General features: G+C 38.3%; 1 protein-coding gene across 1 annotated transcript; it reads left to right on the top strand.

Annotated features, from left to right (window-relative positions):
- The first annotated feature begins 235 nt into the window (after positions 1-235).
- On the top strand, positions 236-2,440 carry LOC107910462 (60S ribosomal protein L3). Its single transcript, XM_016838299.2, has 6 exons — positions 236-360; positions 625-719; positions 912-1,022; positions 1,096-1,400; positions 1,486-1,895; positions 2,029-2,440. The coding sequence occupies exons 2-6, from the start codon at positions 635-637 to the stop codon at positions 2,285-2,287; spliced, it is 1,170 nt and encodes a 389-aa protein (XP_016693788.2). The 5' UTR covers positions 236-360; positions 625-634; the 3' UTR covers positions 2,288-2,440.
- Positions 2,441-13,504: the final 11,064 nt, after the last annotated feature.

The following is a 13,504-nucleotide window of genomic DNA, read 5'->3' as shown; positions in this document are numbered from 1 at the left end:
GTTAAACATTTATGTAAATTTGTTGACTTGAAAAAAAGTAATTACATGTATAAAATTAATAAAAATCACTAATTCAACAATTTATACCTAATAAATTAAAAAAAATCAATAAATTGTTTACTTGATCAACTTTTAAACTAATGACAAATTAATCTAACTTTTGAAATTTTGTAAAACATAAGCATGAAATTGAGAATTAAATAAAAAATGGTGGTAAAAAGTTAATTTAAGAAAGAAAAGGGGGGTTTTATGTAAATTCAATTATTTAAAGCATGTTTTAAATATAACATAGCAACTAGGGTTCCAGTCTCTTCAGTGACCAAGCAGCAGCAGCCGGAGTGCAGGAGTCTCCCAACGCAGGTCACCTTTCTCTCTGATATCTGATCTCTCCCATTTTTTCTTTTCTCATTCATCTTCTGTTTGCTTACTTCTATATAGGAATTCTGGAGGAACGTTAAAAGGAAAATAAAAACTTAGCTTTTTCTGTAGGAAAATAAATTGCTGTCACTTTGAAACTCTTAGTCATTTGATTTTAATTGTTATCTTTATATACATCAAAATGAAAAAAATAACATGGGTTTGATTAGATTTTATTTTATTTTTGTTTTGTTTTGGGTGGTGAAGGAGGGGAAGAATGTCTCACAGGAAGTTTGAGCACCCAAGGCATGGTTCCCTTGGATTTCTTCCAAGGAAGCGAGCTTCTCGTCACAGAGGAAAAGGTATATTGTATTCTTTTTCATTTTGACAGTTTAATAATGAATACTGTAATTATCCTGCAACATTATATTTGATAACCTCCTGTGTTGAACTATGTTATTCGGACTTGGGGTGATATGGTTACGGGTTTGGATACTGTATGTTTTTGGTATGGATATGTTGGAGTATGATGATGTTGTTTTTGATTGGTGCAGTGAAGGCATTCCCAAAGGATGATCCAAGCAAACCATGCAAGCTTACTGCCTTTTTAGGGTACAAGGCTGGTATGACACACATTGTCAGGGAGGTCGAAAAACCCGGATCTAGTAAGTTCATTTTTGAAACTCCCATTTTCATCTGTATTCTTGAGCTAAATTTATGTCCTTTAATTTTGTATAGAGCTTCACAAGAAGGAGACGTGTGAAGCTGTTACAATCATTGAAACCCCTCCTATGGTTATTGTTGGAGTTGTTGGGTATGTGAAGACACCACGTGGTCTCCGCTCATTGAACACCGTCTGGGCTCAGCATTTGAGCGAGGAGGTTAAACGTAGGTTCTATAAGCATTGGTGCAAGTCCAAGAAGAAGGCTTTCACCAAGTACTCAAAGCAGTACGAGAGCGAAGAAGGGAAGAAGAGTATAGATGCTCAGCTTGAAAAGATGAAGAAATATGCCACTGTTATCAGGGTCTTGGCCCACACCCAGGTTCATGAGTTTTTCGTTTCACTGAAATTAATTTGTTATACATGTTTCAAGGTGGACAAAATTTGCTGACAAAGTGCATTTACAGATTAGGAAAATGAAGGGATTGAAGCAGAAGAAGGCACACCTAATGGAGATCCAAGTCAATGGTGGAACGATTGCTGACAAGGTTGATTTTGCATACAAGTTCTTTGAGAAACAAGTCCCCATTGATGCTGTTTTCCAGAAGGATGAAATGATTGATATCATCGGTGTTACAAAGGGTAAAGGTTACGAAGGTGTTGTCACTCGTTGGGGTGTCACACGTCTGCCCCGTAAGACCCACAGAGGTCTGCGTAAGGTTGCTTGTATCGGTGCCTGGCATCCTGCTAGAGTCTCGTTTACCGTTGCCAGGGCAGGTCAGAACGGATACCATCACCGTACCGAGATGAACAAGAAGGTTTACAGAGTTGGCAAGGTTGGTGATGAGACTCACTCTGCTATAACAGACTATGACAGGTTAGTGCATTTGTCTAATTCCATCTGATTCAAAGTTGTTTTCAATGTCTTTGTATGGAATGTTTCAATGTTTTCTGTTCGGATTTGCTCGATATAATTGCTGAATGTGTTGATGGTGTTTGTTTTTAATCAGGACTGAGAAAGATATCACCCCCATAGGTGGCTTCCCTCACTATGGTGTTGTGAAGAGTGATTACTTGATGATCAAAGGAGGCTGTGTTGGACCTAAGAAGAGGGTGGTTACGCTTCGCCAGTCTCTGATTAACCTGACATCTCGTGTGGCTCTCGAGGAAATCAAACTCAAGTTCATCGACACCTCCTCGAAGTTTGGGCACGGACGGTTCCAGACAACACAGGAGAAACAGAAATTCTATGGTCGGCTCAAGGCATAATCTTGGAAAAACCGGTCGGAAATTCATGGTTGGATTTTGTTTTGCATTTTATCAATTTGATGAATGTTTGAATTTGCTGAGTTGGTTCAGTTTTTGCGCTATAGATTGTTCCTAGTTTTGAACCAAATATACCCAATATCGTACTTGTTTTAATTTGCCTGTTTGCACTTCGATCAGAAAGAAGAATGGTTTTTTTTAGGTAAAATAGGATTGCTTGTGAACTCGGAACACTGGAGTATTAACAAGTAATCAACCATCTAAACCAACCTATCTTGGAAATGAGGGTCTTGAATGACACATTAAAACCAATTTAATATTAAGAATTAAAATATATATAAACAATGAGTAGGAATGTTATTTTAGGGGAAAACAATAGCTTTGATGTGTATTTTAGTCTTTAAACTTGGTAATCAATTAAACGTGTAAGGTTTAAAAAATTCATACCAACTAGGTAAAACTCCAAAATTAAGGTTGTTTAATCTAGTTGATGAGCATGACTTCTACGAGATCTTTTATTAGATCTTTTATATGCTAGATGTTTCGAGTTTTAGTCTTTCTATTGCTTGCATCGCATTTGCTTCTATGAGTTCAAATTTTTTCGAGACGTTTTCAATCAATAAATTCACCATGGCTAAATAGGAAATAAAACCTGATAATAGTAAACTTGCTACGGCTACATAGTAAACGAAATTAAATTGGAGACAATATTAGACTTGTTGGAGTATGTTTTATAAGAAAAATTTGTCTCTCAACTCTATCGAAAGCCTAATTAGCTGAGCAAGTATCGAGTTCACAAAGCAAGAGTACCTTATTCGGTACTTATCTAGTACTTAAAAAGGCGAACCTATGTAGAGAGAGGGGGGGTTACAATTGCCTTCAGTTGAAAAGAGGGTTACAAAATCACCATCCTTAAGACCGAGTGCTAGGTAGAGGTCCTTCTGTCTAATTTGTAGCGGAGTTATTCTATTGGTGTAAGTGGAAGTTTTCACAAATTTTAAAATTTTTAATTTTCAAAATTTATAACCGATGACTTCACTGATAACTTGATGACAAAGTGTCATTTGTGGAAACATGTGTTAATTGTTACTTGATCCATGCACGTGATCAGAGTGGTAATGAAGTGTGGGATATATGGTAGTGTTTGATTGGTTTTTGCAATGATTACTTGTGAAAAATACATGAGAGTTGTGCATATAACGAGTGTGGTGGAATTGGAATCTTCTATAAATAAGGGCCTTGTTCCATTATTCTACACTTCAAAAAAATTCCTAGCCATCTAAGGATTCTCTTGTTTTTAACTCATCATTCTTCATTTTCTTTTTTTCTATCTTCTGTAATATTTATTCTCTCTTTTTTCTTTCTCTTTTTTGTCTTACTTGTAGTTTTTTTGCTTTTACTAGTCTTGGTCTTATCATAATGTACTAGTGTCACGGGGCTAGATCTTTCGTCTCATAATCCGTGCAGTCTTAGGCGATCTGTTCGTCCAAACTCGCCTAAGTTAGTCTTTACTCAAGTGAGGATTCCTTAAAAACTCCTCCAAGGCACCAATTTGTATAGCGGAAGCAAACTATGCCAAAAGAAACCACAAATAACAATAGAAAGCCACAGAAAGAACTCACACAAAGTGTTTGAGTAAATGCTCTCTATATTCTCTTATTCACAAAGAATAATGAAACAATGAATGGAGTGAGTACAAATGAGGGGGAGACTCTCTATTTATAGTTGAGCTCTCCCAAAATCGACGGTCAAAGATTAAATTACATCAATGGACGAGATTAGCCTATCCCTTGATTTTAGGGATTTACAAGATTACATCAAATCATATCAAATCTAATCTTTACAAGATATGATTCCCTATCAATCTTTAAAGATCAGTACCCATACTTATCAAGATAGCCTAAGTTGTAATATCTTCATTATCGGGCCAACCGAGCTTTAATCTGAAAGGCTTCTCCAACAGTTTACCGAATCGGGCAAGTTCCTGCGAGACAAATGATCCCCATCTAAACAATAGACCTCTATTGGATGTATTTGGTGCGATGGTCACGGGCTTTGAACTTTGACCCGTGACATTCTCCCCCACCCATTATCGCAACGCCCTCGTTGGGACTTCAGAATGGCACTGACTTGATTTGCCTCAGTCTCGTCTCGAAGCCTTAGTTTTTTTCTTCTTTCAAAACTTTTGTCTTTGTTTACGTCGCTTCTTAACTCGAACCGTTCCACTTATTTGTACATCTCGATGGCAAGAAGTCACATCTCTCTTTTGCCTACATTCTAACTTGCCAAGAATAGAATCCTCTTGATTCACAATACTTGGCTTCACTTTGCCCACAGTCTCTTGGCCTCCTTGCTCAAGAACTTTGAAAGAGCCCTTACGTTCTTGCCAAGTCAACAAGTTAGAATGCAAAACACTATCAGAGTGTTGAGAATGTACCTTCCTCGTTGCATTTACTCGGGTCAACTGTCCAACTTGCATCACTACTTTCTCGAAGTTTGATGCACACCCCACCTCTCTTATGGGTAGTAGTCCTTCCTATGTGTCAACAAAAATGAGCCTTATTGATCCTAGCTTCAAGGTTTGCATCGCGACTTCTTCCTCTGAATCCGATGCCAAACTTACCTCTTCCATGGGGTGAAAGCCTCACCGGTAACTCGGCCAACTTCGTCGCTTTACTCGAATTGAGCCTTATTGGTCCCAGCTTTACTATTTTCATCGTAACTTTTTTCTTAAGTTCGATAACAAACTCACATCTTCCTCATGTGGAAGCCCCTCCGATGACTCAACAAGTTCTGATGTTGCCTTTTCTTTGACCGCAACTAACTTGGATTACTTTGAACAGTTCTGCAACTCATGTGGACCACGGTACAAGAAGCACTTTACTCGCTTCTTTTTGCTCATCTTTTCCCTCTTGGCTTCGGCTTTTCCCTTGTTTGAACCAAGCTTCTTGGGCTCATTTTCTGCTCCATTGTCCCATTCGACGGCAGACTTCTTTAGACACTTCGCAACCTATGTGGACCATGACACAAGAATCACTCCACTGGCTTCTTCTCACTTTCGGCCTCCTTGGCTTCGACACCCCTAGTGCTTGAACCAAGTCCCAAGGCCTTACCTACTGGCTTTTTTTTAAAAAAAGCACGAATTTGTTCAAAATTTCTTCAACATGTGTGGACCGTTGCAAAGAAAGCATTTCAACTTATCCCTTTTTCTGTTGGGTTTCTTCTCCCCAACTCATGGTTTCCCATTACCACCATTGTCGTCGTTGTCATTGCCATCAACAACATCTTCCTTGTGATCCTTTTCACATACGCTCTTTTCCTTAGACTTGGAAGACCCAAACTTGTCTTTCCCTAGACCAAGCATGACCAGGGACTCTACAACCATCATGGCTTCTGATAGCTTTTGGACATTCCACCTCCTGTCTGACCCACGACTTCAATCCATTTTGAAAAGCAAGCAATGCTTCTTTCTCGGTCACATCTGAAACTTGGAGCATGAGTTCCTTGAACTCTCGAACATACTCCCCTACTGTGTCCTGTTGTGTTAGCCATCGTAACTTTGCTCGAGCTCCTTCCTTGGTAAATTCTGGGTAAAACAGTCCCTTCAATTTACATTGGAACTCTTGCCACGTCCCAATCTCACTTTGTCTTTTATCTGTGGACCTGCCTCACCACCATAAAAGCACAATATTAATAAGAATATTGAAGTAGTGTTTACCTTAACCGTATTATCTGTGATGCCTTTCGCACAGAAATAGTTTTCCATCCTCCACAAAAAATTATCCACATCGCATGAAAACCTTGTCCCCATAAAATCTTTCAGCTTCGGGACATCCTCGTAACTGAGTACTGCATTTGACACTCTTTTCCCCACGATTGCTCGACACAAGGCCAACTCTCCATCGAGTTTTTCTATTATTGTGTTTAAAGCCTTCGTCGTGACCATTATTTCCTCATTCAAAGCCATCACCATGGTCTCAATAGCATCGTTCCTCTCCTTTAGCTTCTTCATTTAGGAAGTTAGCAACTCTTGCACATTATCCCTATTAGAAGTGAGACACATGGTCACAAAGTCCCTGGATTTCTCCCATAAGTCATCTATGCGTTCACCAAGTGCATTGTGTGACTCCTTTGCGTCCCCCATGGACTCCTCAAGTTTACCCATGCGTTCCTCAACAGTCGACAACATCTCCCTAAACTGGACTGATCTTTTGGCCCATCTTTGTTCAAACTCTTCTTTCGACATCCCAACGGTGCCTTCGCAATCAATAGCTCGGATACCACTTGTCACGGGGCTAAATCTTTCGTCTTACGATCCGTACGACCTTAGGCGATCCGTTCGTCCAAACTCGCCTAAGTCAGTCTTTACTTAAGTGAGGATTCCTTAAGAACTCCTCCAAGGCACCAATTTGTATAGCGGAAGCAAACTATGCCAAAAGAAGCCACAAAGAACAACAAAAAGCCATAGAAAGAACGTACACAAAGTGTTTGAGTAAATGCTCTCAATATTCTCTTATTCACAAAGAATAATGAAATAATGAATAGTCCGAGTACAAATGAGGGGGAGGCTCTCTATTTATAGTTGAGCTCCCCCAGAACCAACGGTCAAGATTAAATTACATTGACAGGCGAGATTAGCCTATCCATTGATTTTAGGGATTTACAAGATTACATCAAATCATATCAAATCTAATCTTTACAAGATATGATTCCCTATCAGTCTTTAAAGATTAGTTCCCATACTGATCAAGATAGCCTAAATTGTCATATCTTCATTATCGGGCCAACCAGGCTTCAATCTAACAGGCTTCTCTAATAGCTTACCGAATCAAGCTAGTTCTTGCGGGCCAAATGATCCCCATCTAAACAATAGACTTCAATTGGATGTATTTGGTGCGATAGTCACTAGCTTTGAACTTTGACCCCTGACACTAGGTGAGACTCTTCTTTTTATTTAACCCTCATCTTTTTGTGTTTTCTAAGAGTGGGGGAAGGGTTTGTCAATATGTTGGTAGGCTATGCCTGTAACACCCCGAACCCGAGACCGACACCGGAGTCGAACACGAGGTGTTAACAGACTTTAAACCCCTTATAAAAATATTTCCCAGACGCTGCCCAATCTGCATACTAGTCGCTTTAAAAATCATATCTTGAGTTTCACAACTCAAAAATCAGTTTCGTGATTTTTCCCTGAAACTAGACTCATATGCCCATCTACATATTTTTTTCTAGAATTTTTGGTCAGGCCAATTAGTACAGTTTATTAGTCAAAGTCCCCCATGTTACAGGGATCGACTACACTGACCTTTACGCATTACGACTTGGATATCTCCCTGCACAGAGCTTCAATACTGATGCCGTTTGTTTCTATGGAAACTAGACTCAGAGAGGAATCTATACATATATGGTATGACTTCTAATTATCTCTGGTTAATTTATAATGAATTTCCAAAGTCGGAACAGGGAATCCAGAAACTGTTCTGGCCCTGTCTCACGAGAACATAAATATCGCTTAACATACTGTCCATATGATCATTTCGTTACTTTCCTATGAAAATAGATTCATCAGGGTTCGTTTACATAATTTATTCACTATTTAATTCCATTCCTACTATTTTTAGTGATTTCCCAAATCTACATCACTGCTGCTGTCAGCATCTGCCTTTAAGGTAGACTTTACCTATTTCATAGTTTCCATAATTCAACTAGCCCTTTTAACATGAGTAGCACAAATGATGATGGTGATTAACCATTCCCATGGCCAATCCTTGTCAAGCATATTCACACTAAATGATTATAACATTATACTCAAACATATATAAGCCATTTTCGCATGGCTAACCAAAATTATACAAGTCCAAAGGGTCCATGACCCACAACAAACGGGTAGTCCTATACATGCCATATCCAGAGTTCAACTAAAAGAGTACCAAAAGAGCTTTGATAGTGTGGATGACTTCGACTTCGATGATCCCGAATCCGATAGCTAACGAACAATATCTATAAAACAGAGAGCCAAAGCAACGGGGTAAGCATTTTAAAGCTTAGTAAGTTTCAAGTAATGAAATCGGCTTTGACTAAAGTATTGCATTCACATAGCTAAATAAATCACTTTATTAATTCACATTCTCATAAGCATACTTACTTCACACTTCATCAACATATACACACACAAGGTATCAACCTATCTAAAAGCCGAAAATTCGTTAGTCGATTGAACGAATATTATTTAAAGCGAATCGACTTTTTTTTTTCGAAGCACATGCAAACATACCTTATCGTTTGGGTTTATCGAGCGTATTAATTGAATTTATTGCAGCACAAAACGCTCACATTCAAACCCAAGTTTCTTCGGAATTTAGCCGGATATAACCACAAGCTCAATTGCCTTCGGGTCTTAACCCGGGTATAGCAACTCGCACGAATGCCTTCGGGTCTTAGCCCGGATATATCAACTTGCACAATTGCCTTCGGGTCTTAGCCCGGATATATCAGTTCGCACAAATGCCTTCGGGTCTTATCCCGGATATATCAATTCGCACAAATGCCTTCGGGTCTTATCCCGGATATATCAATTCGCACAAATGCCTTCGGGTCTTAGCCTGGATATATCAATTCGCACAAATGCCTTCGGGTCTTAGCCCGGATATATCAATTCGCACAAATGCCTTCGGGTCTTAGCCCGGATATATCAATTCGCACAAATGCCTTCGGGTCTTAGCCCGGATATATCAATTCGCACAAATGCCTTCGGGTCTTAGCCCGGATATCATTCAAATGCTCATGCACACATATATCAACAATCATGACACATCCATATTTCACTTTCGTTACTAAGGCTCAAACACAAAGCATTTATTAAACCTTTCCAATTTCGGCTCAATAGCCACACACAAAGAGCATGATTTCAATTGGCTTTATAACATAGTCTCTATGCACATTCGACTATCCATCATAGTATGACTAATCATTTCAATATAATTCAAGTAGGGTCATTACTCGAAGACTTACCTCAGATGTTGTCGAACGACTTCAATGGCTATTCAATTACTTTTTCCTTCCCTTTATTGGATCTAGTTCCCCTTTGCTCTTGAGCTTAAGTTCAACAAAATTTAAAATAGTCATTAATCGACTATTCAAGTATTACTTTCAGAATAATATATATATTGATCCGACTTTTACACACATAGATTATAGTAAGCTTTATAATAATCAATAAATAATTCATTGGCAAATTTTCATTAATGTTTACAACAAAATCACATATTCACTACGAGCTGTTTTCCTGAGCAGCAGTTACTAAATTATTTATAACTGGAGCTACTAAACTCCAAATCACTTTCCGTTAATTTTCCCTGAATATAGACTCGTATATCTTCCATCCATAAAATTTTCAGAATTTTAGGCTTGGCCAATCAATACCAGATTTTTCTTAAAGTTTCCCCTGTTTCACTGTTTGACTATTCTGACCACTCTTCACTACGAATCAAATTTCTCATTTTACAGAATTCAAAATGTGTTGTATTTGATCTCATTTGAAACTAGACTCATTAAGGAGTCTAAGCATATAAATTTTATCTTATAATCATTTTTTTACAATTTATAATGATTTTCTAAAAACAGAACAGGGAATCTAGTAGTCATTTTGACTCAGCCCCACAATACTTCAAATATCTCAAGATCGGTAACTCTTTTGTTTTTATAGTTTCTTTTGTAAGAAAATAGACTCTTCAAGCTTTAATGACATAATTCACTCAGCTTCTAATTCAACTCCTACAAATTATGGCGATTTTCCAAAATCACCTTACTGCTGCTGTCCCCAAACAGATTATTACCAAATCAAATACTAACATTAGCATTTCACCTTAATAGCTAGCTTACCAAGCCTTAATTTAACATATAATTCACACATATCACATTCAGCTATATATACATTTATCATATTTCCATTTCAGCATATATAACTAACATTTATTCCGAAATTTTAATATCTAATTGCTTATAAACTTTCTTCGGATGTCGTCGACTAATTGATCGGCTACTCAACTACTTTCGATTTTCCCCGATCTAAATCCAATTTCTTGGTTTCTTGATCTTAACATATTCAAATAAATCTCATTTTAACATATTTTCATTCAATTTAGTCTAATAACGCATAAATGGGTAAATTACATTTTTACCCCTAATATTTCGCACTTTCACAATTTAGTCTTTATTCCACAAAACACAAAATACACAAAATTTGGTCACACTCCTTAAGGGCCGAATCTTCCTAGTACCCATATAAGTCCATACATTTCATTTATTTCACCTTTGAGTCCTTCAAAAATTTATTTTTGTAATTTAGCCCTAACTACTCAAAATCACCAAAAACTTCAACACAAAACATATTAATCTTTAACATATCTTTCATTTTTCATCAACAACTATCAAAAAGCTCAAGCACTCATCAATGGCAAAACACAAAATCATCATCAATTCACAAAATTGAACCATGGGTTTTAAAGAACACAAAGCAATGATATCAAAAATGTGAAAATTATCAAAAACCAAACAAAAGACTAACCTTAATCTAACTCCCAATGGCCGAACCTTACCCAAGCTTTTCTCTTTTTCTTCTTTCTCCAGTTTCGACAATGGAGAAGATGATATGATAGTGGCTTCCTTTCTCTTTTTTTATTTATTCTTTCTTTAATTCATTATGTCTCCAATAACCCAATTTCCTATTATAATATCTAATTCAACAAATAAATTGCCCATCATCAATCCATCTTGGCCGGCCACTATAAGGGAATTGGGCAAATTTGACATGCAAGTCCACCTTTGTGTTGACATGCACTAATAAGCCCTTTAAAATTAGCCTATCATATTTCACCATGTCTCATGTTGATCCCTATTTAATAATTCCTCATACAATTGGCAAAATTAGGGAATGAAATTTCCACATATGCATGTACACACATAATAAGCATAGAATATAACAATTAATTATTTTCATAACTCGGTTTTGTGGTCCCGAAACCACTTCCCGACTAGGGTCAATTTAGGGCTGTCACAACTCTCCCCCACTTAAGAAATTTTCGTCCCCGAAAATCTTACCGATAAATAGGTTTGGGTATCGTTCTTTCATCGAGCTCTCAGTTTCCCAAGTAGCTTCCCCGATCCCGTGTTTGAGCCATAACACCTTAACTAACGGAACCCTTCTGTTTCGCAACTCTTTCACTTCACGAGCTAGGATACGAATCGGTTCTTCTTCATAACTCAAGTCAGATTGAATTTCAACTTCCGAGGGATTAATCACATGTGACGGATCGGATCTATAACGTCGAAGCATCGAAACATGAAAAACGTTGTGAATCCTTTCAAGTTCAGGGGGGTAAAATCAATCTATACGCCACTGGACCAATTCTTTCGGATATTTCATACGGCCCAATGAACCTCGGACTCAATTTGCCCTTACGGCCAAATCTGAGTACCTTTTTCCAAGGCGAAACTTTAAGAAACACTTTATCTCCAACCTGATATTCAATGTCTTTTCTTTTCAAATCCGCATACGACTTTTGACGATCTGTGGCTACCTTCAGACTTTCACTTGTTGACATATTAAACATCTCAAAATATCGGAGATGTCTCGTTTCATACCATGCCACCAAAATCGACGTTTCAAATCGTTGTACATTTTCGTACTCCCCGGGTGAATTGACATTCGGCTATAATGGGGCTTCGTTCAGAATCATCGAAATGAGTTCCGAATTCCTTGGAACACACAAACGACTTCTGAACCTCAAACAATCATCATCATCGATTTGAAACTCCGATTCCTTGTTCGGAATACACTCAGCCCGTTTTGCAACCAATTCATCATCGACTTTCTGAGCTTCACGAATTTGATGAATCAATAATGGTTTGGCTTTTAATTCAGCTACTAACACATTGTCGGGTAGAACAGACAAGTGTACATTCATCGCTCGCAAAGAAAATAGTGATTTCCGGCTTAAGGCGTCCGCAACCACATTAGCCTTTCCCGGGTGATAATTAATGACCAGCTCATAATCTTTCAACAACTCAAGCCAACGCCTTTGTCGCAGATTCAAGTCTCGCTGGGTCATCAAATATTTGAGACTTTTGTGATCCGAAAATACATGGCACTTCTCACCAAACAAATAATGTCGCCATATTTTCAAAGCAAATACGATGGCAGCTAGTTCGAGATCATGGGTTGGATAATTGCTCTCGTGTGGCTTCAATTGTCTTGACGCATAGGCCACAACTCGACCTTCTTGCATCAATACGCAACCCAACCCAAGTAGGGATGCGTCACTATAAATGACAAACTCTTTGCCTGATTCGGGTTGCACTAAAATTGGAGCTTCAGTCAAATGAGTTTTCAGTTGATCGAAACTTTTCTGACATTTCTCCGTCCATTCGAACTTAACATCCTTTTGAAGTAGCTTCGTCATTTGTGTGGCTATCATCGAGAAACCTTTGACAAATCGTCGGTAATAACCGGCGAGTCCCAAAAAGCTCCGAACCTCAATAATATTTCTCGGAGGTTTCCAGTTAAGTATGGCTGAGATTTTGTTCGGGTCAACTCGAATACCCGATGCGGATATCACATGACCCAAGAAGCTAACCTCTCTTAACCAGAACTCACACTTACTGAACTTAACATATAACTGCTTATCCTGCAAAATTTGTAACACTAGCCTCAGATGCTTGGCATGTTCGGTCTCATCTCTTGAATAGACCAGGATGTCATCAATGAACACAACTACGAACCGATCCAAATATGGTCTGAAGATCCGATTCATCAAATCCATAAATACCGCAGGGGCATTAGTGAGCCCAAACGGCATCACTAAGAATTCGTAGTGACCATATCTCGTTCTGAAGGCAGTTTTGGGTATGTCCAAATCTCGAATTCGCAACTGATAATAGCCCGATCTCAAATCTATTTTTGAGGACACTGAGGCTCCCTTCAGTTGGTCGAACAAATCATCGATGCGCGGCAACGGATATTTGTTCTTTATCGTCACTTTATTCAGTTGACGATAGTCAATGCACAACCTCATGGTTTCGTCCGTCTTTTTCACGAACAATACTGGTGCACCCTAAGGTGAGAAACTTGGTCGAGCAAAACCTCTATCCGTCAATTCTTGCAACTGAGCCTTCAACTCTTTTTACTCGGTTAGTGCCATACGATATGGAGCTATCAAAATC

Source organism: Gossypium hirsutum, chromosome D02 (assembly GCF_007990345.1).
Source record: "Gossypium hirsutum isolate 1008001.06 chromosome D02, Gossypium_hirsutum_v2.1, whole genome shotgun sequence".
Taxonomy (NCBI): Eukaryota; Viridiplantae; Streptophyta; class Magnoliopsida; order Malvales; family Malvaceae; genus Gossypium; species Gossypium hirsutum.
Note: the sequence above shows the minus strand (reverse complement) of the source record. Positions and strands in the feature narration are given on the sequence as shown.